Source organism: Dipodomys merriami, unplaced genomic scaffold, assembly GCF_024711535.1.
Source record: "Dipodomys merriami isolate MVZ:Mamm:240054 unplaced genomic scaffold, mDipMer1.0.p SCAF_24, whole genome shotgun sequence".
Lineage (NCBI taxonomy): Eukaryota > Metazoa > Chordata > Mammalia > Rodentia > Heteromyidae > Dipodomys > Dipodomys merriami.
This window is the reverse complement of record NW_027203826.1, coordinates 24,556,111-24,583,978: the sequence shown is the minus strand read 5'-3', so window position 1 is coordinate 24,583,978 and position 27,868 is coordinate 24,556,111. Positions and strand designations below refer to the sequence as shown.

At 41.3% G+C, this 27,868-nt stretch overlaps 1 protein-coding gene across 7 annotated transcripts in view; it reads right to left on the bottom strand.

Annotated features, from left to right (window-relative positions):
- The window catches only part of Slc9c2 (solute carrier family 9 member C2 (putative)), a 57,825-nt gene that overhangs the window by 5,432 nt on the left and 24,525 nt on the right, over positions 1 to 27,868 (bottom strand). For 6 of the 7 annotated variants that reach the window (XM_070034473.1, XM_070034475.1, XM_070034472.1 and 3 more), the window contains 15 exons: positions 27,429 to 27,592; positions 26,630 to 26,737; positions 22,658 to 22,755; positions 21,671 to 21,790; positions 18,216 to 18,414; positions 17,411 to 17,599; positions 15,443 to 15,592; positions 12,458 to 12,509; positions 10,643 to 10,791; positions 10,102 to 10,227; positions 6,631 to 6,729; positions 4,019 to 4,186; positions 2,116 to 2,247; positions 1,633 to 1,818; positions 54 to 138 (listed from right to left, as the gene is read on the bottom strand). In XM_070034473.1, coding sequence (XP_069890574.1) covers positions 54 to 138; positions 1,633 to 1,818; positions 2,116 to 2,247; positions 4,019 to 4,186; positions 6,631 to 6,729; positions 10,102 to 10,227; positions 10,643 to 10,791; positions 12,458 to 12,509; positions 15,443 to 15,592; positions 17,411 to 17,599; positions 18,216 to 18,414; positions 21,671 to 21,790; positions 22,658 to 22,755; positions 26,630 to 26,737; positions 27,429 to 27,592 — 2,025 coding nt within the window. The remainder of the gene's footprint in view (positions 1 to 53; positions 139 to 1,632; positions 1,819 to 2,115; positions 2,248 to 4,018; positions 4,187 to 6,630; positions 6,730 to 10,101; positions 10,228 to 10,642; positions 10,792 to 12,457; positions 12,510 to 15,442; positions 15,593 to 17,410; positions 17,600 to 18,215; positions 18,415 to 21,670; positions 21,791 to 22,657; positions 22,756 to 26,629; positions 26,738 to 27,428; positions 27,593 to 27,868) is intronic. The other variant, XM_070034477.1, reaches the window with a different exon arrangement.

The window sequence follows — 27,868 nt, the reverse complement described above, 5'->3', positions numbered from 1 at the left end:
ATTTGCTGCAGTCCTGGCTTTCCCATCCCAGCAAGGCCAAGCGCCTTCCTTACCCATGGCGTGGGAGGTCGGATCGCTTTTGGCAGGCTCCGATTCTTGCACTATCAGCAGCTTGCTGACATCTGCAACTCCCTGAACCTAAAGCGGAAAAACAAGACTAGTGAGTAAGTTGGCTGCAACCTTCTTCAAAAGAATCAAAGAAGCCAGGCACTCAGGGGGACAGCTGGCATCCCAGCCACTCAGCAGACGGAGATTCCAGATCCATCAAGGCAGAAGAATCCATGAAACGCTCAGAATCTCAAACATAAACCAGCAAAGTCTGGCGCTGATAGCTCACACCTGTAATCCCAGCTACTCACCAGGCTAAGCTTTGAGGACTGCGATTCAAAGAGAGCCTGAGCAGAAACATCTATGAGACTCTTAGCACCACTAAACTACCAAAAACTGAACAAACAAAACAAAACAAAAACAGAAGTGGTGCTGTGGCTCACGTGATAGAGTACTAGCCTTGAGCAAAAGAAGCTCAGGGATAGCGCCCAGGCCCTGAAATCAAGCTTGGGGGGCGGGGGGGGGGGGGATTCAGTGCCAGTGACTCACAACTGTAATCCTAGCTACTCAGAAGGCTGAGATCTGAGGATCACGGTTCAAAGCCAGCCCGGGCAGGAAACTCCGTAAAACTATCTCCAGTTAACCATCAAAAGAACCAGAAGTGGCGCTGTGTCTCAAGTAATAAGAGTGCTCACCTTGAGCTGAAGAGCTCAGGGACAGCAGCCAGGCCCAGAGTTGAAGCCCAATGACTGACAAAAAAAAAAAAAAAAGGCTAGAGGTGTGGCTCAACTAGTAGAGTGCCAACCTGGCAAATGTAGAAGCCCTGAGTTCAAGTCCCAGCATTGTAGGGGGAAAAGAAAGAACAATAATATAAGAAATAAGCCAGAATCTAGAATGGGTCTCCAGCGTAGATCATTTTGTTTGGCTTGGGTTTGGTTTCCTTTTGCTTTGTTTTCACACTTTGGATCTCACTCTGTCACTCATTCTGGCCTCCAACTTGCCACCCTCCTGCCTCGGTCTCCTGAGTCGCTAGGATTATAGATAGGCATCACACTGCCAGACTACACCCCAACATTTTCATTTGAAATCCTCTTTGAAGTCATTTCCAGAAATCCCAAACTAATAACTTATTGGACACCAGTGAAGAACTTTCTAGAGTGACGTGGGTCCCTTCTACACTGAGGGTCAAAGGCTGAAGACCAGGCTTCCCAGGATAGGAAGGAACTATCTTCCTTTCTTAGAGCTTTTGCCTCCTGGGATGCAAGCAGCAGCAGAAAAGCAATGATTACAACTATTGTATCTCAGTGTCCTACACTGTCTCCTATTACCTCATTTAATCCTCAGAGGGGCCTGACAAGAGGGCTGTACCCATTTTCCCCATCTTATTACTAAAGAACTGGAGGTCATAAGAGTTGCAGCTAGTAGGCTCAGGAGCCAAGATTTCAATTCAGGTTTGCCAGACGTTGGACTCCAGACTTTGGACTCTTTATCTACTGATCCAAAATTATAGTTCATGGTTGACATTTTGAGTTTTGAAGTCCCAATCAGAACAGCATGAAAAGCATTGGAAACGCTGCATCTTACCTGTTCACAGGTTTGGGGTATAATGTAAGGTGCAGGGTAGAGTTCTTCTGTCTTACTGTTAATGACACCGCCATACACAATAATAACAATTTTCATGGTCTCTTTGTTAATGGTCAGTTCGTTATAGCTTGATAAGGTCTCCACATATGCATTGTTCAATAACACACAGCTCTCAAACTTCAGGTCCTATAAGAAAATGGCATCTTTTTTTTAATAAATCATATAAACTTGATACATTGTATCAAGAAGAAAATAAATTCACTGATGGGAGAAGGCCCATGGACCCTCCCCCACCCCCGTACCCACACCCAGAATTTATTTAGAGGTCAGGATGATGTAAAACAATCAGAATTCTGGCAGATGACCTCATTTTAGATAATCAGACATGACCTCCCGTTCTGTCATTGGAAATATGAAGTACATTTTGTTAATAAAAAAATACACTACCTAAAAATTCATTCACATTTTAATCCCATCGCTTACCTCATCGTCAACAATTGATTCAAAATACTGATTTGCAATGCCAAGAGCAAACTTAAGCCATATTTTATATTCCAGGGTTGGCCAGAAAATATCAAAACCTTCGTATAAATCCTCCAAGGAGATGAAGAAGGCCTGCAGTGACAAAGCGCTCAGTCACAGCCCGCTGCAGTGCAACGGAGCTGCGCTCACCACACGAGGAAAAGAACGGCTCAGGGAAGAGGAGCATAGTTGGGATTCTCTGCCATTTAAAAGCATCTATATTATGGAAACATTGTTTGCTATGTATAAAACGATTTTTTGTTTTTTGGTCGGCCATGGGGCTTGAACTCTGGGGCTGGGCACTGTCCCTCAGCTCAAGGCAAGTGCTCTACCACTTCTGGTTTTCTAGTGGTTAATTGGAGATAACAGTCTCACAGACTTTCCTCCCTGGGCTGACTTTGAACCTCGATCCTCAGATCTCAGCCTCTTGAGTAGCTAGGATGACAGGTGTGAGCCACCCATGCGCCCGGCTTATAAAATAATTTAAAAAAAAACTAATTGTCTAACTACAACTAACTGCCAACTTATTAACAGACCAGGAATATTCCAGTCAGTCTAACTGAAGGACCTAGTTCATGAGCCCGCCCCCCCATGTTCTCTTTCTTCCTCTTCTTCTCCTCCCCGTCTTGTTCTTTTTGCTACAGTAGTTTTAGGCACAGTATTACCTACTCATTCATAGTATTTGTTTGCAGAGGCAAACTATTTATCTGAATAAAGATCTTCTTTCAGAATTCAAATTAAATGAACTTCAATGAATTCACTCAGCCTTGTGACTAAATTCACGCTTTCTGTCTGCTTCTAGAAATAAAATGGTATACATTGATTTTTTTAAAATTTCATTTTGCTCCACACCTAAGATGATGGATCTTGCCCTGTGACCCCCTAATGCCCCCCAAAGTTTCAGAGCTCTTTATGGCAGAAAGTTTGGCTCATTTCTGTTTGAATTGTCCAAACCAAGTGGAATGTCAGGTCATTTATTAGTTGAAGAGAAATTTACTCATCAAGTAAAAAACACAAAGAAGGAAATTCAAAAGCAAGCCAATTAGCTGAACATGGTGGTTCACATCTGCAATCTTAGCTGCTTAGGAGGCTGTATCCAGGAAGACGGAGAGACCAGCTCCTGGTAAAAGTCTGAAACGCCCCACCTCAATGAATAGCTGCAGGCAGTGTCATAGGTAGCCAGAGGCGGAGCGTGGAAAGGCCGTGGTTCTGGGATAGCCCGGGCAAAAATGAGCAAATGAATACAATCAATAAAAGTTCATAAAATTCCTCCATTTCAACAGAAATTGCTGAGCACAGTGGTACACACCTGTCATTTTGGAAGCATAAAATTAAAGGATGGTGGTTCAGATATGGACCTGTCCAAATACTGAGACCCTATCTCAACAACAAGCAGTGCAAAAAGCGCTGGGTGTATGGCTTAGCGGTACAGCACCCGCCTAGCAAGTCTGACAACCTGAGTTGAAACTCGGGTAGCACTAAAAACAAAAGTTATTCAGTCTTTGAAAACACTTCCAGTATGGGTGTTATTTGATCGAGTACTTACATACAGAAGGCAATTCACAGAGACAATTGTTCTAATCCTCACTTAAGTCAAATCATAGACAATTCACTTAATAAACAAGGAAATGAAGACTGGTGGGGATCAGCCAACCCCCTGGAGGTTCAACCAGCAGGGTCACAGAGCAGCAGAGGGCTGCTTGTGAGACCTTCCTCTCCCTTCTGTCAGCTATGCTGCCCAGCCTCCCATTAGCTGGCTGGGGGCTAAGGAAGACATCTGAACCCATCGGCAGAAAAGACACCTCTGTGCCTTATTCACTCAAGGAAGGATTCACTAGTAACCACGATGGAATCATTTCCTTACCTGTAAGGAGGTTTCACAGATGGCGGTGTATTCCATTTCCCGCTTCAGCAGACAGCTCAGCTCTCCAAGGACTTGCCCACTAGTGCAGTACTCGGTATAAAACGTCTGTAAATTTCTGTCGGGTGCCACTCTGTTCTCTATCCCAAAGGTGGGAGATGAGCTGTGTAGCTGTAAGAGCAGAGAGATGTGCAAGGGAAAATAAAAATGAAAAACCCTCGGGCTTCACCGGAGACCTTCCATGATTTCTTACAAATTATTCCAGTGGAGCAGAAATTCTTTCTTTGTGAGTCCTGCCAGGCATGAAGAAGGGGCCCAAGTCATGGTTTCTTTCACATTTTAACTCCCCAGGGCAAAGATTTTTCTCATGTGAAAAACACAGTTCTTGTCTCTCCCCCCACCCCCAACAACTGCTTTTTTTTTTTTTTTTTGTCAGTCATGGGGCTTGAACTCTGGGCCTGGGCGCTGTCTCTCAGCTCTTCAGCTCAAGGCTAGCGCTCTACCACTTGAGCCACAGTGCCACTTCCAGTTTTCTGAGTGATTTATTGGAAATAAGAGTCTCACAGCCTTTCCTGCCCAGGCTGGCTTTGAACCGCAATCCTCAGATCTCAGTCCTGAGTAGCTAGGATTATAGTCGTGAGCCACCGTCAACCGGCTTTCCCTCCCTCTTTTTAAAAATAGTATATATTAATTACACAAAGTACCGCCTTTACTGGGTACCAGAGATTCTAGCAAGTTGTTTTCATTTCTGTTTAATACTAGGATTTTTTTTTTGTTTCTCCCATTCTTTAATTCAGTGATCCATTCAAAATCGTATTGTTCAGTCTCCGTTCATAGAATACTTTTTGCAGGTGTGGGGTATTCTGGTTTCCTTTTTTGTTTGTTTTTAATTTTTATTTTTTATTGTTATTTTAAAAGTAATATAGAGAGAGTCTAGAGGTAATGAGTACATTTCTTTTGGAACAATGTCACCTCTCCCCCTTTTTCTCTCCCAGTTGCTTGCTTGTTTGTTGCCTGCTGTTTTATCTTTGATTGATTTTTTTATAAGTTGTCTTCTTTTGGTAGCACCAGAGCTGGAACTCAAAGATTAGTGCTCTCACTCAACTTTCTTGCTCACAGCTGGCATTCTTTAACCACTTAAGCCATGCTCCTGTCTGACTTTTGCTAGTGAATTGAAGATCGAATCTTGTGACCTTATTTTGTTCATCTTCTCCTCTCCTTCTACCCTTCTCTAGAAAATAACTTCCAAAAGGGCAGAGATTTCTGTTTTGCAATTCCTGTGCCTACTTATGATAGCAGCAAACTATTTGTTGAATGAACAAGTGTGCAAATGAATAAAACCATTTGCACAGTGCCAGATACTATTACAATGTGTAGCTATCATATTTATCATAGTAGCTTGTTCCTATGGTATTGCTGAAATAGTCAAAATATTAGAGTATTTTAAATATCTAAAAATTATTTGGGGAGGGGCTGGGAAGGTGGCTTAGTGGTAGAGTGCTTGCTTAGCACATAAACAGAAAAAGCCAAAAGTGATGCTGTGGCTCAAGTGGTAGGGTGCTAGCTTTGAGCAAAAGAAGCTTGGGGACAGTGCCCAGGACCTGAGTTCAAGCCCCAGTGACTGGCAAAAAAAAAATTATTTGGGAAATAAGCTGGGATTCCTCTCTATATTCATCTACTTAAGTACTAATATTACTAATATGAAGATACAGGAAATTATTATTCTAATTCTTCTACTGAAATCTTACTCTCACCAATAAGACTTCCCATTGGTCAGATGAAAAAATATTATAAATATATATGCATATATATATATATATATATATATATACATTAAATATCGTGGGGTTTGAACTCAGGGCATCAATCTTACTAAGCTAATGCTCTACCATTTAAGGCATACCTCCAGCCCTGCCTTTAGCTGGTTTGTGTTTGTTTGTTTATAGGGGTGGAGATAGGGTCTCAGAAATCCTTCTGCTTGGGCTAGGCTTGAACTACAATCCTGCTCTCAGCCCTAAAACAGCTAGGATTAAGAGTACGAGCTGCTGGGTTTAGGATTGCATTCAAAGCCAGCTCAGGAGGGAAAGTCTGTGAAATTCTCCAATTGACCACCAAAAAGCCAGAAGTGGAGCTATGGCTCAAGTGGTAGAGCTCTAGCCTTGAGAGAAAAAAAGTTCAGGGATGGCACTCAGGCTCTAGGTTTAAGCGCCAGAATCAGCTCCCCCCTTCCCCCCCTTTGCAAAAAAGGATGAGCCACTGATGCCCAGCTAAAAGCTGGCATTTGTGTCCTACTTGCCCGCCATGAAGATGTGACTTGCAGCCAGCCCATAATTCCTGAATTCTCCCTTCCCTTAGGTGAGGGATTTAAGCTACTCAAAGTATCGGCTTGCTAAGAAACACTGCTTCTCCCAGGACTGTCAAGGAGATAAATAATGACTCAACCACAGTATGTGAGATCAGAAGCACCTTTGGGTTTGGGTGTGAGCATTCTGTCTCAGCTGTAGTGCTTACTCTGAAGAGAGACTCAGAGACTCCAACATTTAAACTTTCTCAGTCCCTAAATATCTTATGTAAGAATTAGACATTTCTTAAGGAAAGAATCAATAGTTCCTTACAGTGGCCATTCCTGAAATAATTAAATAGATTCCCTGTGGCATTTCCCCTTCTCTGAAAATGACATCTCCATAGTCATAATGAGCAAGTCTGGTTCTTTCCTAAACAGAAAAAAAGAAAAGGAAAGAAATCACCACACACACTGTAGTTGACTTTTCCAAATAGAAGTTAAAATGTAAAGATTAAAAACAGTTTTAAACTAGGGCTTGGAATGTGGCTCAGTGGTAGAGGCTTGTCTAGAATGCATGAAGCCCTGGGTTCGATTCCTCAGTACCATATACATAGAAAATGCCGGAAGTGGTGCTGTGGCTCAAGTAGTAGAGTGTTAGTTAGCCTTGAGCAAAAGAAACTCAGAGACAGTGCCCAGGCCCTAAGTTCAAGGCCCAGGACTGGGAAAACAAAAAATAAAGAACAGTTTTAAACTAACATTAAAATGCAGATGACAATTGTTGGTTTATTAAGAAACCACAGCATGTAGAAAGAACACATCAACAGTTAGAAGAAAAACGTGAGGGAAACAAAGAATAGACTTAGTGATTAGTACCTAGTACCTAGAGTAGCAAGTGATATGAACATTCAGTAAATATTACAGAATGAATTGGGAAATTAATAAAAAGCTTCTTTTTTTTTGTCAGTCTTGCGGCTTGAACTCAGGGCCTGGGCACTGTTTCTGAGCTTTTTTGCTCAAGTCTAGCGCTCTACCACTTGAGCCACAGTGCCATTGCTGGCTTTTTCCGAGTAGTTTATTAGAGATAAGAGTCTCATGGACTTTACTTCTCAGGTTGACACTGAACCACAATCTTCAGATCTCAGCCTCCTGAGTAGCTAAGATTACAGGCCTGACATGGTATCATGGGAAACTAGGCAAATTTCCTCCATCACAAAGACCTTTCAGCTAGATTGCATAGACATTTATAATGAAGTATAATGGTTATGAAAAAGGACATAGGGGCAGCTTCCTGAGGGAGCACAGAAAGGCCACAGGACCTTGGCTGTTCTGTTATGTTCATTACTTTAATGGAGGAAGAGGCCTATTGAGGAGAGTCAGAATGAAGCCCTAGCAAAAACCAGCTGGAGAGGTGGTCAGGGCCAGGTCTGGAAGGGTTTCAGGGGCATGCTAAAGAATTTGGCCTTCCCACTGCCTCCCACCTCAGGAGACTGAGAGCTGAAGATCATGGTTCAAAGCCAGCCAAGACAGGAAAAGGCTATGAGACTTTTACCTCTAATTAACCACCAAAAAGCTAGAAGTAGAGCTGTGGCTCAAGTGGTCAAGCACTAGCCTTGAGCACAAGAGCTCAAGGACAGTGCCCAGACCCTGACTTCAAGCCCCAAGACTGGCACAGGCACCAAAAAACATTTTTAAACCCTTGTCAGTAGCCATTTAAGACAAAGACCGAGACACCAACTGGTGGTCTATGGTTACGCCCAGCCCACAGAAACTTTTTAACCTGATCGATATTTTTAAAATTTTTATTTAGTGGTCATTTCTTTTAATTGGGAAATTTCACACAAAGTTTTAGATTTGTAATGTCTCTTGGGAGCAGAGAAACAGTCTGACCTCAACCTTCTTTAATCTGCTAATTATTTTCACCCTTCATTTTGCTATATCTCAGCCTCACTTGGCATAATCTATCAGAGTTCCCCTTCTTGAAAGAAGATACCACTCACTTTTAGTATGCCTCTTGCTCCGCAATTCTTTTGGCCAGTTTCTCCTCAACGCTACATCTCTAATTGTTGAATCACTCTGGATCCAACCCTGGGTTATCTTGTCTCTAGCCATCTTTATTCCTTAGATAATCTCATTAAGTTTCAAGATTTTTACAGCTCTAAAATGTCAGCCTCCACCTTGGCCTCCCATCTGGAAGCCAGTTGGGATAACTGGCTGTTTGGCATCTCCACGTGTAACTCATTCAGAATCAGATGTTTTCCTTATGCCTCATGAATCTCTTTCCTATCTGGAGAAATGGAAATGTCATTCTATTTCCAAACTAAAATCCCAGAACGTTTCTCTCAGTCTCTGTTTCTCTATATCTATAGATGCCTTTCTAGAGATATCTTTCCTTCCCTTCCTCCCTCTCTACTCCATCATCTATCAGCTTCAAAATAAATCAACAATCTGACCACTTCTCAACACCTTCACGAAGGTCCGGGTGAAAGACACTAACATCATTCTCTTGCTGCCTTCGTTATGATTGTCTCCTAACTAGGCAGTTACTTGCCCTTGACTTCCTATAGGCTATTTTCAACGTGGCAGCGAAGTTGTCATTCTTATATCTAAGATCCTGTCACTTCTCTGCTCAAAACTTCCCAGTCACTTTCCATTCGATTCAGAGTCAATGCCCAACTTCTCACAGCAGGCCGCTGATTTCGACACACTCCTGTTCACCGCAGTAGCTCTGACAGCCTCTCCTCCCTCAGCTCCGCTCCTGTCTTGGTGCCCTGTGGTGCTCCTTTGAACACGCTGGGCATCTCCATCTCAAGGCCCTGCACTGGCAACTTCTTTGCCTGGAAGGCTCTTTGCCAAGACATTGATGTGGCTCATCTTCCAGAGCTCTCTTCTAATGTCATCTCCTTAGAGATGACAGCTGCTCCAACACGTTCCCTCCTCTCACCTTATTTTACTCCATCACGCTTGTCACCCTCGGACAGCTGTATAATCATGGTTGACTTGCTTATTGTCTATCTCCACCCATGTACTATAACACCCCTGAAAGCAGAGGTGTTATCTGCTGTGTTCACTGCCGTCTCCCAAAGGCTATTCACCTGTTTCTGGTACCAAGAGGCATTTGATAGACCTTTGTTGAAAGGATCCAAATTCCTAGAGCAAACCTCAGCTAACTTCAGACAGAGAATGAACTCAGTTTAAAGTTATTACACTCCACACAGCTGGTTTTACTTTTAAGTAATCTGGCTGGCTTGTGTAGTAGTTTAAATTTGAGACCCTTGCTAGAAAAAAAAAAGTTTCTTTGAGTATGAATGTGGAAGTTCAGACTCTACTACATAAAATAAGATGGTATTAGTAATAATCAGAAAATCAGGAAACACGAATAGCTCATCAGCTCATTGTAAACAAATAAGCAATTGTGGAAAACTGCCCGCCCTTTAGGCTCAAAAGGAAATCTACTCTTCCCCCAAGCTTTATGGAGTTTCCGTTTGCTTTTTTTCTGAATTGCCAGTATAGGATACATGCTTTGAATGTTTCCAATACAAGGGGAAAATCTTTAAACATAATCCTTAAGCCAGACACAGGATGACCCATTGCAACAATGATACACAAGACACTATGTTGGAAATGAACTTTACAACTTGTAGAGGGAGGTGGGGGAGGGAAGGGATAGTAGGAGAAAAACAAAGGAAGAAATGTACTCATTGCCTGACTCATGTAACTGTAACCTCTCTGCACAGCATCTTTACAATAAAATAAAAAAATTAAAAAAACAACCTTTGAGCCAGACAGAAGATAGAATCTTTACCTTGAAGAAATTAATAAGAATGTCTTTCTTTTCCATCCAGACAATGTTAGGAAGGTAATTGTCAGGGATTGGAGGTGGGATTGACATTGGAAAGTTATTCAGTGCTTTGATTTTTGAAAGCAGTACCTAAAACAACAATGGAAATAATCAGGTCCTACAACAGAAAATGGGTAGCGGGCAAAAAGTAAATAAACTTCAACCATTATATAACACACTTATCTTGAGTTTTGACTCACTCATACCTTCTCTCATCCTATGCAAATTATGCTCTAATTATTTTGGTTCCTAATCTCTTCCCCTTACTATTTTTACTGCTCAAACTCAGACTGAACTTTTCATCTTTAGAATTCAGGTCATATTCACCTTACTGACTTTGTCTTACTCCCAAATTTTCTATACTTCACACTGATTGCCATATAAACCATTGCCAAGTGCTCTTGATTTTCTTTCTCTTTACATATACGACCCCCTCTGCTAAAGCAACCATGCAGCCTGGGGTGTGAAGTTGAAGAATCAGGCAAAGTGCAAATTGTTTTATTACCTTATTCATCTCAATGCCTTCATGCTTGTCAATAATGCCTCTTGACCACAGGAAAGTAAGATTTTTCAGAGCCTTAGCGATCACATTCTGGATTGTCTGTTTAGTCTTCAGAGCGATGACAACATCACGGCCCTCATGTTCTATGAGGCCTGGGGAGCATAAAACCTGGTAAGCAACCTGTACACAATGACCACTTACGTTTATGATATCATTTGTAATTTCCAAAGCACCTACTCAATAGCCTGTGTTCTCGCTTTACAGAACTCAAGGGCTGCTAGGATGAATTTTCATCTCCATTGCATGGATGAGACATTGAAAACTAGCATCCTCTACCAGAGAAACTACATACCTCTATTGTGCACCTCGCCATGGTAGAGTATTCGTATTTTTACTTATCTGTCTCCCCGACAATTTTGCATTATTTTTGTTGGTTGGATAAATAAAGGACTGAATGAAAAAATGAAGAGACCTCTGACTGGCCGGTAGGTCTTTCTGAGATCAAAAGAGTCTTTCCACATTAGCCCAATGAGAGAAATCGTGAACTAGACTGAATAGAGGCTAAAACTTCTTCTTTCATCTTTGTGATCCTAATGTTGAGCACAATGCCTGACACAGGGATGGCTCTCAGATATTTTTGTTTTCCACTGAAATGAGGTCAAAGGATGCAGAGTTCAGCTACTGTGTCAGGTTAACCAGAGCCAGGATCTGGCCGAGCCTTTCTAGCCACAGGTCCTCAGTGAAGCAAACCTCTCTCAGCCTCGTGAAGATGGTAATAGTTTGCCTGATAATGCTAAGGATTCAGTGAGATGCTCAGCACAGGGCTTTGCATGCCTATGAGGCACTTTGGCGTCTGACGTAATAAGTATCTAATAGTTAACTGCAGTAGACATCTGGAAACAGGCATTCCTCTTTCCGGGATAGAATCAAGAAAATGTTTGTAATTGTTCATACTGATCGAAAACGTAATGCACCAGTTCCTACACCTCTGGGTCTTTAAAAGCTTAGAAATTAAAATCTACCTATACACAAATGGTAACAAGGGGCCCAAGGTTTTCCGAAATAGCACCAGAACATTTCGTTCTGTTGTCTCCTAGCTTATATTTCCATTCATTAGTTCAATGTTCTTTCCATTTTGATTTGGAAAGCACAATCTCTAAATCTCTATGACACCTTACAGTGTGGTCATGACCACTAAGTAGTCTTATTTTATTTTTTCTGGTAATTTCTATTTATTACCATAGGCCAGGACACCTGCCAGATGCTTTTCTACCCACCGAGAGCCTGGCCATGATGCCATTTGAAAAAAATAAAAAATAAACCCAAGACCCTTAGCCTGCAACCCTGGGCTCCTGCTGTGTGATCCAAGTAAAACTTAGTGAGTGCCGCCTCTCAAAAAATCCCATCACATAAGGCCCTGCATTCTGGATCACACTTGCAAAAACAAAGGAAAATAACTTGTCAGAGATAACCTTCACATCTTTTTTCTTACACTGTATCTGGCCTTGCCGCCTTACCACACTTCCCATCCATACTCCCACACTTTGCATCCTTTCTTCCACTCTCCCACAGGAAATAACAGGAGTCCTGCTATTTTCTGCACCTATCTATTGGCATGCTCGGACATTGCAACCAACCTCACTTTTTAGTCTGGGTCTACCCATCTTTCCTTTCCCATAGTTAATACTTTACTGTGCTCAAGAATCACTGAATCAATCAATCAACCAACAAAGGAATCAATGCATGCATTCATCCTCCTGTTAAAATTATGGAATCATAAAGTGTGATTTCAAGACACCAAATTCTCCAGCTACTTGCCTAGTTCTTTGACAGCATCTCGTTTGTTTTTTTCCAAAATTTCATATAATTTCTGTAAGAAATTAAGAAAAACATACATTTTTTCCCCTTTTACCAAATGGCTTTACATTCTGATTTAAAAGAAGAAGGGGGAGGAGGAGGAAGAGGGGGGGGGAAAACATAGAAGAAACTGCACCTCCTTAGGTTGAAAGGAGCTATTTGGCTCAATTATTCCTCTGGTCAGTTCTGCTGGTTTTCCTGTGCTGAGAGTCAAACCAGGATGAATGTTGTACAGTTGGTATTTTGCAGAGTTATTGCAGCTAATATAGTTGTCAAAAATAAAAAGATTAGAATGTGTCCCACTTTGCACCAGTGGACACAATATGATACTCCAAATTGAACTCTGCCTGGAAGAATTCCCACTGGTGCAAAGTGGGACACATTCTAATCTATAGATACAGATATAGATATATCCTGAAATATATATCCTGAAATAACTGAAGGGATAGCTCCACCCAAGGCAAACCAACCTCTGATCAATCAAACACATAAGATATTTGTCCAGTGCTCACAATGTCCTGGGCACTGTTCCTCGCAGAGAGCACTGTGACTTAATCTTTCTGAAACATGTCCTTGGCCACACCAGCAGCTCTAGGATCATACAACTAACAGTTCTGCACAGTTGCCAGTATGGGTTTCTGAAACTGCATTCAGTAAGGTATGGTACCCTGGCATTTAAAGGAAGCAAAGAACTGTTATCAAAATCTTAAGCAAAGTGAAATTCTGCTCTAAAGCAGAAATCATGGGTAGTTAATCTCTCATTTTGAACATACAAATGAGGTATACAGTTTTTATTAAATTGTTTCTTCTTCTCACTTAATAACATTGAACCAGGCCAGGAATAGTGTCTTAGGCCTGTAATCTCAGCTACACCAGATGTATACATCGGGAGGATCGTAGTTTGAGGCCAAACTGGAAAAAGTTCCAGTCTGTTTCACTCAATAACTAAGTATGATAGTGTTTCACATCTCTCATCCCATTCTCTCAGCTCTGAGAGAATGTAAACAGGAGGATTCAAGTCGAAGATCACCACACATAAATGTGCAAAATTTAATTAAAATCTCTTGTACAATTCTTCTAATATCTACCTCCCAAGTAACGAGGATTGCAGGCACGAGCCACAACACATGTCCAGCTAAGAAGAATGTTCCGACCTCCTTCAATGTCATGACAAACAGACAATAAAGAGTATTTAAAGATTTCAAAAAGTTAAGTACATATGCATATTATTGAAATTACTACTTAAAGCAGTAGAGGAATTTAACATAGGAAAGGTTCCTTAGGGGTAGCTGTGGACGTGGTAGTGGAGAGAGCAGAAAGGGTTGTTTTTCCCCCACAAATAAGACTTTCTGCTGCTGTATTTAAAGTCTGAGTTTTAGGCAGATTGTGCCTCATTGCCAAAAGTTGCTCTATAACAGCAAAACTTGTGGAGTTCTGCATGTTCCAAATTCAAATTTGGGCTTCCTCGACATTTCCACTTCTAATGAGGACATCGTGAAGAAGACAAAGCAATTGGCAAATTCCTTCTCTCTCTCTCTCTCTCCTCTCTTTTCTCTCTTTCCTCCTTCCTTTCTTCCTTCCTATCTTCCTTCCTTCCTTCCTTCCATCCTTCCTTCCTTTCTATCTTTCTTTTTTTGTGACAGAAGCAGGGCTTCATCTCCCTAGTGCTATACCATTTGAGCCATGACTGTAATCTAGCATTTGGCTGGCTAATTAGAGATGGAGGTTTGCAGACTTTTCTGCCTGGGTTGTCTTTGGACCTCAATCCTCCATGTCTCAGCCTCCTGAGGAGCTAAGATTATAGGTCTGAACCACATTATCAGTTTATCCAACATTTATTATCATCTTCCCAGATGTGGTAGACCTATTGGTATTAAGCATAAAAATTCTTCCATAGCAAACTGGCGTGTGTGTGTGTGTGTGTGTGTGTGTGTGTGTGTGTGTGTGTGTGTGTGTGTGTGTGTGTGTGTGTGTGTGTGTAGGGTGTTACATATACAAGACAAAGGGTACAGAGATCAAAAACAGACAGGAATAAACCAAAGATAAAAGGAAAGAAGAAGAGGGAAAAACTGTAAATAAATACAATTTTTAAAACTCTTACATTTCTTAGAGTTCATTTCAATAAGCATTATTTTATATGATCTTATTATTTGAGCCTTTGCAATCCTTTCCTAAGAATATCCTCTTTTGGTCTCACCGTGTGAATGTCTAAAGTCCTGTATAATTTATTATGTCCAAGTATATTTTTTGTCTTTACCATCCAGTGTGTTTCCTCATAGATCTATATGCACTTCCTAGTTATCACAAGTGAGGGAAACCATGGAGCCTGTTTCCTTGGGTCTGGCGTCCTTCTCTTAGTATACTTTTTTCCAGTTCTTTCCATTTCCTTACGAATAGGGCAATGTCATTCTTTCTGATAGAAGCATAGAATTCCACATGTTCTTGATCCATTTGTCCACTGAGGGGCATCTGGGTTGCTTTCATATCTTGGCTATCGTAAACAATAAGCCCAGCTTTGTTGTTGTTATTGTTGAGGTAGGGGGTCTTGCTAACTTTACACTCGGCTTCTCCTTGAACGGTGATCATCTCAATCTCAAGTAGCTGGGACTTCTGGTATGAGCCACCACAGCAAGCCCTGCTGAATTCACTTTTAGAGTGTGTGTTACAAAAAGACACACTTTCTTCCCTACCCTGTACAAAGTATCCAAATTATTTATTATCTGCTCTGGAGATAACACGTGAGCTTGGTGGTAACTGCAGAAACAGAAGTGTCAGAGACGATTCTCTGCAACAGCTCATGTAACACAATGAACCACTGACTCCCTTTCAACTAGAATTTGTGTTTGACCAACTATACATCAAAATGATCTTGAAAGAAATGAGCACATCTAAGTGCCTTCTCTCCCTGCCCCCACCAAAAAAAAAAATGCCAGTGCTTTCTCTCACCTGATATATTGATTCACGGCCAGAAATGTGTTTTACTAAAAGCTTGGCATCTTCTTGACTTTTGACATAGCCTTTGGTAATACTATACATCAGGCTGAGGCGCTTTTTCACCTGTACTTCTGCAATGTTGATCAAGAATGGCACCACCATCTGGAATCACAGGGAGGAAACAAACAAACAAACAGACCTGTAAGTTTCATAAGGAAAAGCATGTTTCAAGAAGGAGGTTCTCAAGGTGTCATCTCCAAACCAGCCAGGTGGCCCCACCCAGCCCTGCTGAGTCAGATGCTCTGGGGTGGGCCCCACAATCCGTACTTTAGTTGCCAAGTCTTCCAGCAGGTTCTATGGGTGCTCAACTTTAAGGTCCACTCCTAAAGACATGTTAGCATCCCTGTCCCCTTCATTGTAAGCACTCAGATTGCAGGAAACTGAAGTGGTGTTCCTGGAAAGCTGGGTACTAGTTGCAAGGTGAATGAATCGTCTCTCCACACCTCGGTCCCTTCATTTGCAAGGGAAGGAGACTTAGGATACTGGAGATTCTTCTTAGCTCTAAATGTCTCTGATCATTGTCAGAGGCAGCTACTGCAGTGATTTCAGAAAATGAGATTTTAAATATAAACCTGTCTAGGTTCAAACGCCACTTCTTCTATAGCTCTGTGACCGCTGAGCAAGTGAGTGATTTTTGAGGTGACGTTGTCATCTCCTTGTGTGTTAATGAGGATAATAATATCTAAGCACCAGAATCCCAGGGGGAGCTTCTTCCTCAAAAGCAAACATGGTCAGTGGCATAGCACGGGACTCCCCACAGGGAGTGAAACCATCCCAGAGCACATGAGGAGGTGCTGGGTAGCGAGGGAAATAAAAGTAGTCAGGAAAATAGTATCAGAGCAAAGGAACTACAAGGGCAGAGAAAGGAGAGCTATTTTGATGATGAACACTGGGCAAAAGAGGGAGATGTTTAGAGACCCTATTTCAAAGCTTTCCTCCCATGATGCACTGGTAACCACTGGGCTGACCCAGGGGGCATCTGAGGATCTCCTGTATTCTTCCCAGCTTGCCAACGCTCTTCAAAGCTGCATTATATCATATGGCTCTTAGGGCACCTGACTTCATCTAGTGCCAACACCTATCTCCCAAGACTATTCTGATAACATTACTGCATAATGTATGTCAAGTGCTGTACACAGGACCTGGCAAAAAGAAAGTCGATGCTTACCAAAAAAAAAAACCAACCCCTAATCATTGTAACATTGATTCTAGATATACGCTCCTGCTTGGAAAAGTACTCCTATTCTTATTCCTTCATTCAGCAAGTATTTATTAAGTACTAACAACACATTGGGCACTGTGCAAGAGCCATGTGTTACAGCAATGAGCCAAAAGCAGAGCCTTCTGCACAGAGTGCAGGCATAAATAATAGTAAGCAAGCTCAAAGTATTCTGGAGAGAAACAGAGAAGCGAAGCATGGAGAGGGGGAGCCAGGGAGTGGACAGGGGTGTGGCGGGCAGGTCTCCTTTCACAGTGGGTGGTTGGCAAAAGGCCTCCATCCAAGCTAGATGTGAGCAATGATGTGAAGTCGAAGAGGGAGTACTGGAAGAGCACTTCGAAGAATGAGCAGCTCCTGTCCGTGTATTTTTCAAAGCAGTGAGGTTTCTTAAATCATTTGATAAACTGTGTAGAAAAAAATGAATATATTAATTGGGCACCAGTGGCTCATGCCTATAATCCTAGCTACTCAGGAGGCTGAGATCTGAGGATCGTGGTTCAAAGCCAGCCCAGGCAGGAAAAGTCTGTGAAACTCTTATCTCAATAAACCACCAGAGAAAGAAGTGGTGCTGTGGCTCAAGTGGTAGAGTACTCGCCTTGAGCTGAAGAGCTGAGGGACAGCACCCAGGCCCAGAGTTCAAACCCCATGACCAATACCCGCCCCCCCAAAAAAAATCAGTATACTAAAATATGAAGTCTTACCTTGAAGAGAGGTAGAAACCGAATTACTCTTAAATACCCCATGACCACAGTAAATTGGATGAGAAACAAGTTGTCTGGTCTCAGTTTAACAAAGTATATACAAAAGATATCAATGATTCCAATAACCATGATAAAAAACTCCAAAACATTCCAGTGTTGATGGAAATAGACTCTCTTCAAAATTAGTAACTGTTTAAACAACAACAGAATGAATGTCATTGTATAACAAGTAAATATTGATGTAGGGGTAAGGATCTTTTAAATTAACAGATAAATGCTTCTGTTACAAATAAGTAACATTCCCAAAGTTAAGCTTTAATTTATTCATTTGGAATTCCCCAAAATTCTTTTTAATCTCCAATAACAAAATATTATCCAAAATATGAAATATAAAAAAGCAAGATTTAAAAATAACAATACACAGCTAAGCTGTCTTTGAAGAACTTATCCTAACAAGTATCTCATATTCTGAGAAGGATTTGCAAACCAATTAGCATTTATTCACTTATCTCCGTCTTTCATTGTTACAGAAAATATTTGGGAACACCATCTATGTCTAGATTTTCAATTTTTAATTTACTTTTCCTCAATCCATGAGATTTTTTCTGAAGTTTCCAAGGCTCTGTCTATTTTTACTGATTTCATTATTAAACCCACAAAATTCAGAAAGGCCACTAGTATACCAGGATTCCATCAACTATAATAACAAATGGCTTCTAATATCAAGTTGTTTGTATAATATGACAAATATAGTCAAAACATCTGAATTGTTCTTTTTATAGAATACATTACTATTAAACAGTACCTTTGAGGCTGATTCTAATACATATAAAAACACAAAGTAGTGGTTTATTGATATCAGTGCTGACACGTTTAACTCTCTTGCCATTGGCCACATGTGCATGACCATAGGGAAAATATATATCAGTGTTATGACATGTCTTGTATATTCATATTCTTCTGAACTTAGGATACTGTATACAAAAACAATCAGTTTGTTACTCCTGAAAAAAAGATTAGGTAAAATGTCAGATCATTTAAATATAACCATTAAGAGCTGAAGTATAACATTTGGTTGAACATAACACTCAATGCAAAAAGAACATGTGTGTGTGTGTGTGTGTGTGTGTGTGTGTGTGTGTGTGTGTGTGTGTGTATATATATATATAAAATGTAAAGCAATAAGAAAGAATAGGGCTGGAATGTGGCTTAGTGGTAGAGTGCTTGCCTAGCATGCATGAGGCCCTGGGTTCAATTTCTCAGTACCATGTACACAGAAAAAGCTAGAAGTGGTGCTGTGGCTCAAGTCCCTTGAGCCAAAGCAGCTCAGGGACAGTGCCCAGAGTTCAAGCCCCAGGACTGGCAAAAAAGAATAAAATTCAAATCATATCTACAGAATGGAAAAAGAGTTTTAAAAACATAACTTATTAGTTGGGGACAGGAAGCTTTTCTTTCTTTTCATTTACTTTTTTTTTGTGTGCTCAGGTTTTGAATTCAGGATTTCTCACTTGCTAGGGGGCATCCTGCAACTTGAGCCCCCCACCCCCCCAGTCCAGCCCTTATTGCTGCATTTTTCAAATACAGTCTTGGTTGGTTTGTTTTTCCAGGCTGGCCTCAGACCACAGTCCTTCTACTTATGCCTCCACTGAGATAGCACTTATTTGTTGATAGAATATTTCTCTTTGCCTGGGCTGGTATTGAATCACAGTCTCATCTCTGCCTCTTGAGTAGCAGGGATTACAAGCTCTCTCACCATACCTAGACAAGAGAGCATTTTTTATTCTTTTTATTTTATTTTTTTTCTTTCTTTTGTCAGTCGTGAGGCTTGAACTCGGCCTGGGTGCTGTCCCTGCACTCTTCAGCTTAAGTCTAGTGCTCTACCACTTGAGCCACAGCTCCACTTCCCATTTTCTAGTGGTTAATTGGAGATAAGAGTCTCACAGATGTTCCTTCCCAGGCTGGCTTTAACTAGGATTACAGGTGTGAGCCATGGGCACCAGCTCATTTTTTAGTCTTTTATTGTTATTATAAAGGTGATGTACAGAGGGTTTACAGTTACATACATCAGGAAATGAGTACACTTCTTTTCGAACAATATCACCCCTTCCCTGCTCTCAGTTTTTCCCTCCCATTCCACCCAAAGTTGTATAGTTCATTTTCTACACAGTGTCTAGTGAGTACCACTGTTGTATTTGTTCACCCTTTGTCCCTCCATTTCTGTGCCCCCCTTACCCTCCCAAAGACAAAAAAATGAACAAACAAGGCAAAAAGAAAAGAAAAACAGCAATAAAGAAAAAGCCTCTTGTTCCATCTCCTAGAGTTCATTTCAATAAATATGATTTTATGTGAGCGATGTACATAGGCATTGAACATTTGTGTTCTTCTCCTAAGAGTGTCTTCCTTTGGTCTCACTGTATATGAATTACTAGAGTCCTGTATAATTTATCATGTCCCAATATAATTTAAATCTAGCTACTAAGCGTGAGAAAAAACTTTCTAGAGAGCATGTTTAAATGAAAATATTCACAAGTTAAAAGCAAGAAATAACCAGGCATGTTGGCACACACCTGTAATCCTAGCACTAGTAGGCTGCAAGTTAAGGTCACCCTGGGCTACATTGTGAGCTCCAGGCTAGCCTAAGCTAAATCTGGGCATGTAGGAAGACCCTGTCTCCAAAAGAAAATAAAACAAGAAACAAATAAATGTAGAGGAAAATGAATTGCTTAAAATAAAAACAGTAAGGGATGGTAGGGGAAAAATAAAGGAGAGTATAACAATACTTGATAGGAAATGGACTCATTACCTTGCTCATGTGACTGTAACACCTCTGTACAGTATCTTTACAATAGAAATATGTATTAAGCAAAACCAAAAAAATAAAAAATTCTATCCAATAGTTGCTATGACATATTTCTTCAAACTTTCCAATCCATCTAAAATGGAGCCTGTGCCAAGAGTTCCCTTTATGCCAAGATCATAGGGTTTAAATTATATCCTTTCTCAATTTATTAAATGAAAAAAGCAAAAGTTATCAGATTTATAAAAGTTTTTTTAATCACTTAAAAACAAGCAGCATTTAACATTCATGATATGCTCTTATTTTGGTGTCTATGGGTTTTTTGTTTTGTTTTGTTTTGTTTGTTTTAATTTTTTTTATGATTGTAGGGCTTGAAGTTAGGATCTGGATGCTGTCCTGAGCTCTTTTGCTCAAGGCTAGTGCTCTACCACTTTGAGCTACAGCTATACTTCCAATTTTTCTTGTGGTTAATTGGAGATAAGAGTCTCACAGACTTTCCTGCCTGGGCTGGCTTGAACCATGATCCTCAGATCAGCCTCCTAAGTAGCTAGGATTACATGTGTGAGTCACCCGTGCCCAGCTGGTATCTACTATTGAAAGAAAAACCTGACTGCCATATCTAAAAATTTGTAAGCTCACAATCTGTATAACAAAGGTATCTATCTGAGTTGAGTAAAATCATATTTTGTGCTATATTAGATAACTGATGCTGCAAAGGTCATTGACATGTCTACCCTATGGTATGTATGTTTTTCCCAGGTGAATATGCAAGCAGCCTGCACACCACAGAGTCCTAAAACATCAACCCCTCTCTCTTACTGCCCATGGTTTACTAGAGAGTTCAATGATATTGCTAAAACAGAATGAAAGAAGAGAAGCAAACACTGTCCCCATGCCCCCAATCAATGAGCTTACCATCATATTACTTTCACTCTGTGTGTGTGTGTGTGTGTGTGTGTGTGTGTGTGTGTGTGTGTGTGTGTGTGTGTGTGTGTGTGTGTGTGTGTGTGTGTGTCCTGGGGCTTGAACTCAGGGGGCCAGGGCACTGTCCCCGAGCTTTTGTTCTCAAGGCTAGCACTCTACCACTTGAGCCACAGCTTCACTTCTGGTTTTCCGTGTGTGTGTGTGTGTGTGTGTGTGTGTGTGTCCTGGGGCTTGAACTCAGGGGGCCAGGGCACTGTCCCCGAGCTTTTGTTCTCAAGGCTAGCACTCTACCACTTGAGCCACAGCTTCACTTCTGGTTTTCCGGAGATTAATTGGAAATAAGAATCTCACAGACTTTCTTGCCCAAGCTAGCTTTGAACCCCAATTCTCATATCTCAGCCACCTGAGAAACTAGTCTTATAGATGTGACCCACCAGTGCCTGTTTTGTTTCTAAATAAAATTCACGGTGATCTAGTCTGAAAATAGAGAAATAGTCATCTATTCAAGTGTATTATTATTAAAGTTTCACAGTACTTACCCAGATGGAATAAAAGATGTATTTTCTTTACGATATTCCAGGTAAGATAACATATTTTTAAACTTCATAAGCCAACTTCTAGATCTGACATAAGTTGAAACATCATAAATATTCATAAATCTAAGAAAAAGCATGCATATATGTTATAATAGAAAGCAAATGACTTACTGGGAGTAATACAAAATGGAAGGTTAGACTAAATATAAATTTAATATGGTCCTACTAAAAATGCTCACCCAATCCCAAGCCTCTGAACACTTATCTCTCTAGCCAGGGTCATGATACAGGAACACTAGTAACATCAGACTTGTGCCCTTGTTCCAAGAACCATTCCTGATCTGAGATCAAAGACAAAGCTTCTCTAGAGTAGTCCTTTGAGGTTCTGGAATCCAGCTTCTTTTTGTCAGCATTGCTTGGTCCTGAAGGCAACTGAGTGAAGGGTCTAGCTTTTCCAGGGACTGATACCAGATCTCCCAAAGAGAGGACCAGGCTGCTGAAGTGATAACTACCACCCAGCTGCTTCTCCTCCTGCTGCCCCTCAGCTTTGCCAGGACTATGACCAGATACTGAGGAATTGGTAAGACACTGAGTATTTCCCACCAGATTTCTTTACATCGCCCAATACCAGTGCTAGGGCCAATTCCTCCAGAGCCTGGTCCTCCCCAGAAGCCAGTGTCCAAGAATTTACTGACTGTGATATAATGGCAAAGTAATGTGAATAGTAACTGAAGCTATGTCAGCTCTCATTCATGAGAGCTCATCACACTGCAGTCACACCTTCCTCCAGAACCCCTAATGTCACCGACGTTATAAAACCGCAGAGGGACAGGCAATGGAGGAAAACAGAAAGGAGATAAACAGATACATGGACATCGCTGAGCTAATAAATTGATCTGTCTGGACACTTCTCCCGCTCTTCAGTATTTATCACACACACAGGTTCCATTTTGGGAATATCAAAGAGTTACAGAAGTATCATATACTTACTTTCCTTTGATGGGGCAAAAGCTTTTGGTTGCACCAATTAATATCCGGGCTGCTTCTACTCCAAGGATTCCATTGTTACATTGTTTTTCAAAGCTACTCTAAACATACAATTTTAAATGAAAATTATAAAGGATCAAAACATCAATGTAATACACCCTGCTTCATCCTTCCGTGGTCTGAACTGTTATTACTGAACTGTGTACAATTGTCCCTCTGTACCCATGTGTTCTGTACCCATGAATCCAATCAATCACAAACAGAAAATGCTCAGAAAAAAATACATCTGCAGTGAACATAGACTTTTCTTTATAATTATTTTCCAAATATTATAATGTAAGAACTATTTACAGAGCATTTGCATTGCATTAGGTATTATAAAGAATCCAAAGATTACAGAAGTATAGAAAAGGTTGTACATTAGTAGGTTACAGGCAAATACTGAGTGAAAAGCATTCACAGGTTTTGGTATTCATGGTGGGAGTAGGGAGAATCCTACAATCCTTTCCCCATTGATATTGGGCATGACTACATGAACGTATACTGTTAAAAAAAAAAAAAAGTCACCAGCAGGAACTAAATTTCGTTCAATTAAATAGCTACTGAATTCTGTCTTTTTTAATCAACTACAGAGAAAGATTTCTAGTTTCAAGAAGATTGAAAAAATTATACAACTCAGAATTTACTTCAATTATAGAAAAAGCATCAACAGCATCCTTCTACAATACAATAGAAAATGGAAAGTATCAATTCAAAGTGTAATCAATCATCTCTGTCCACAAAGGACTATTAAAAGAGAAAGAGCCGGGCACAGGTGGCTCATGCCTGTAATCCTAGCTCCATAGGAGGCTGAGATTTGAGTAGTTCGATGGTTCAAAGCCAGCCAGCCAGGACAGGAAAATCTAATGGACTCTTATCTCCAATTAACACCAAAAATCTTGGAAGTGGCGCTGTGGCTCAAGCAGTAGAGTGTTCATCTTGAGCTGAAGAGCACAGGGACAGCACCCAGGTCCAGAGTTTAAGCCCCACGACTGACCAAAAAAAAAAAAAATTAAACACCAAAAATCTGGAAGTAGAGCTATGGCTCAAGTGGTAGAATGCTAGCCTTGAGCATAAAAGCTCAGAGACAGCATCCAGGCCCTCAGTTCAAGCCCCAGGGCCAGCACAAGAAAGAGAGACAGACAGACAGACAGAGACAGACAGACAGAGAGGGAAAGAGGGAAAGGGGGGACCTGGCATGTAGTAGATAGATGCTTATAACATCACCTACTTGGAAGGCAGAGACAGGATGATCTCAAATTTAAGGCTAGCTCTGGAAAAGTTAAGGAGACCCTATATTAGAAACACAAGGCAAAAACAAACTAATAGCCAAAAAAAAGCAAAGGGCTGTGGATATGGCTCATTCAGTTTATCTAGCAAACACTTGGCTGCATCATCCAGCATGGTGCAAATACAGAAGGAGGAGGAGGAGGAGGAAGACGGTATTCTTGAGTCAATTCACTAAGTGCCTCTGACACAGGCTAGAGTTATCTCCTGGAACTCCTTACCCACACAGTCTTCCTTACACATTGTTTATAAATAGTATCTCCAACTTCAAGTACATTTAGCATAAATTCTTAAGATTCACAATGGTAGGAAACTTTTTCACTCTAGAAATCCTGCCACTTAGACTTGAAACATTCACCATTCATTGAAACATTCATCCACTCACCAGCTCCTTCTCCAGAAGGTATGATAACATCTATAGCAGTTTGCTAAGGATACAAATGAAACTGCCCCTAAAGGGAACAAGGGCAGCAGGGCACCGGTGGCTCGCTGCTGTCATCCATGATACTGAGGAAGTTGAAACCCAGAAGATCTAGGTTCAAAGCCAGCCAGAACAGAAAAGTCTGAGAGACTCCCTTCTCCAACTAACCAGCAAAATTCTGGTCTGTAGGTGTGCCTCAAGTTGGACAGTGCCAGCCATGAGCAAGAAAGTTGAGCAAGAGTACAAGTCCTTTAGCACGCACGCACACACACACACACACACACACACACACACACACACACACACACACACACACACACACACTCACTCACGAAGTACAGGGACAAAAGGTAAGCTATTCTTATTCCGAGGGCCACTGGGGCACATGGTAGATTTCTCCACTGAGTGAGCCATTTGTAATTCCCTGGGAAGATGCCCATTACAAGAAAGGTTCAGCCCTGAGGTATACATATTATACTTGAAATATTTCTTCTAGCCCTGTCCATCTAGAAGTAGGCCTGGTTCAAGAAAACTGATTTACTAACAGATTGGAATGTTTGCTTAATCATTCATCCCTTAAATAAATATTTATGCATGCCTATTGTGTTTCAAATCTCATGCTAGGACAAAAGAGATATAATCCAAGGCTTTCAGAAGCTCACCATCTAGTGGAGGAGGGAGAAACATTAAATACACACAAATACAAAACAATGTGAGGAATATAAGAAGACAAATTAAGAACTCAGACCATACCTGAGTTCAAGATGGATTTGAGGTACCAGTGGAGAAAACATCTAGCCTTAGTGCAACTAGTGAGTCAAGAGAGCTCAGGTTTAAGTCAGACACTAGTGAGGCTCACACCTGTCATCCTAGCTACTCAGGAGGCTGAGATCTGAAGATCAGGGTTTGAAGCCAGCCAGGCAGAAAAGCCTGTGAGACTCTTCAATTAACCATCCAAAAAGCCAGAAGTGGAGCTGCAGCTCAAGTGGTAGAGTACTAGCTTTGAGTAAAGAAGTTCAGGGACAGCACCCAGGCCCTGAGTTCAAGCCCCAGGAATGCCCCCCGCACCCCCACACAATCTCAGGTGCTCAGGTTTTTGAAAAGATGTCAATGTGCGAAGTCATTCTAGCCGTGCCCTGGTGAGCCGGTCTTCCCTGTCCCCAGAAGACTTTTCAGTTGGCACTGCTGCTCCTCCTGGTGAGGTGGAATCTACTTCTCCACTCATTGACCATGGGAAACTGTACAAGGTTGCAGGAAAATACATTTTTTTGGGGGGGGGAGTCCAGTAGTGGGGCTTGAACTCTGGGCTTGGGCGCTGTCCCTCAGCTCTTCAGCTCAAGGCTAGCGCTCTACCACTTGAGCCACAGCATCACTTCCGGCTTTTTTTCTTTTTGCTTATGTGGTGCTGAGGAATCGAACCCAGGGCTTCAGGCATGCAAAGCAAGCGCTCTACCACTGAGCCACCTTCCCAGCCCAGGAAAATACATTTCTAAATGACTTTTCTAATGGCAGCAATCAGACTGAGAAAGTCACTCATCTGCAGGCAGGAGTCATTTCCCACCGAAATGAGAGGAATGGGAAGAGTTGATCATGTGCCCTGTTGGATCCTACAGTTGCTGGGGACCAGTGATGTCTCCATGTGCACATCCTTCCTCCTTTTGTTGAGGAGGTCAGTTGGCCACGATTGAGGGCTGGGTGTGTAGGGGGCAGAGAACCTGTCATTTCAATTCAAAAGTCTCTAGATTAAGAGAAGCCATACTTGCGATGAAAACAGTCTCTCACTTGGACCAAATGCATATCACGGCAGCCTAACAGGCTAAAGCTTGGGGAGTGGTAGGGATGGGGTGTTGGGAAAATGTAAGCATGTAGGAGAACTAGAAAAATAAAGTGACAAGCGGATAGACTCTAACCAGCCACAAATTCTTCCCATCTCTTCCCATCAAGAGCCTAAGGAAGAAGGGGGTCTGTTTTCTTGTCATTAAGCTTTAATGAATCAAACATTAAAAATTTTACCAACCAAAAGATCAGAAGGAAAGAATCTTTTCTTGTCACTTAACAACCGTAAGGATTGGCATCCATCAAGATGCATTATATTCATAAATTGTTTTATCAAGGCATTTGTACAAAGATAATGAAAATAATTTTTTAAAGAGCATGCTTTTCTTGTCACCTGAAAACTATAAGGATTGAGGAATGATGAGAACGATGTAAAGCTGAACAATACGAACCATTTGTATTATCGCCACGTGCAGCCTGGCTTCTTCTATTAAGACTTCATCTGTTGGAGACATCTCTTTCTCACCCTGGGACACGTGTGAAAACTGAGCCGTTTCAGACTACATTTTAAAACACGAAGAGATGAAGTAAAAAAAAAATTAAGTAAACGCGATTACAAATTCTTCTCCAAGCCTCTCCATGCTTAGCTGCTCTCTGAATCAGCCCATGTTTTCAAATTTTCACAGTATTGATAAAACAGAGATCTTTCCATATCTCAGCCCCTTGGAAATACCATGTCAGTAGACACTATTGACAGTTACACAATCAGCCAGTCAATATAAACTTCCAGTCTCTTGGCATTTGACAAATAAGGCTGATCACCATAACCCTCTCTGTCTCTGTCTCTATCTCTCCTTCTCTCCCTCCCTCCCTTTCATTCTCTCTCCCTCTCTCTGTGCCTGTCACAGACACTGTCCATGAGCTTCTTTTGCTCAAGGCTAGTGCTATACCACCTGAGTCACAGCTCCACTTCCAGCTTGGTTGTTGTTGTTGTTTATTGGAGATAAGAGTCTCACAGACTTTCCTGCTTGGGCTGGCTCAGATCTCCTGAGTAACTAGGATCGCAGGCGTGAGAAACAGAGACAAGAGTTCAAAGAAATAATTTCATTGAACTAGCAAAGCTAATAAATAAGCCTCTCTGTTTTTATTTAGCAGAACCAGAGGTTTGTGGGTTGTTGTTGTTGTTTTAATACAAGAAAGACCAAGGAAGGAAAGAAAGACTGCAGATATTTTAACCAAGTATCCACTCACAGGAATGTATTTAATCTTTCCTTTTCTTTCTACCACACTCCAATTCACATTTGTCAAAAGTTTTTCTGTCTGAAATAATGTTATCGTGTTCCGGATGGTCTCCTGGATGTGCTGGATGGCGTTTTCCATGGCCATTTGTCTTGGTAGAGTAATAGCACATAGACCTGTGGGAAAGAAAAGAAAGAGTCTGAGCAGAACTCTGGCTCCAGCTTCCTGGCTCTCTCAGGCTAATCTGGGTTTTCCCTACAGAATGTGTCTACTTGTGATTTTATTATAAACAAGTCAACTTTCCTTTTTTTTTTTTTTTTTTGTGGTCATGGGGCTTGAACTCTGGGCTTGGGCGCTGTCCCTGCGCTCTTCAGCTCAAGGCAAGCGCTCTACCACTTGAGCCACAGTGCCACTTCTGGTTTTCTAGTGGTTTATTGGAGATAAGAGTCTCT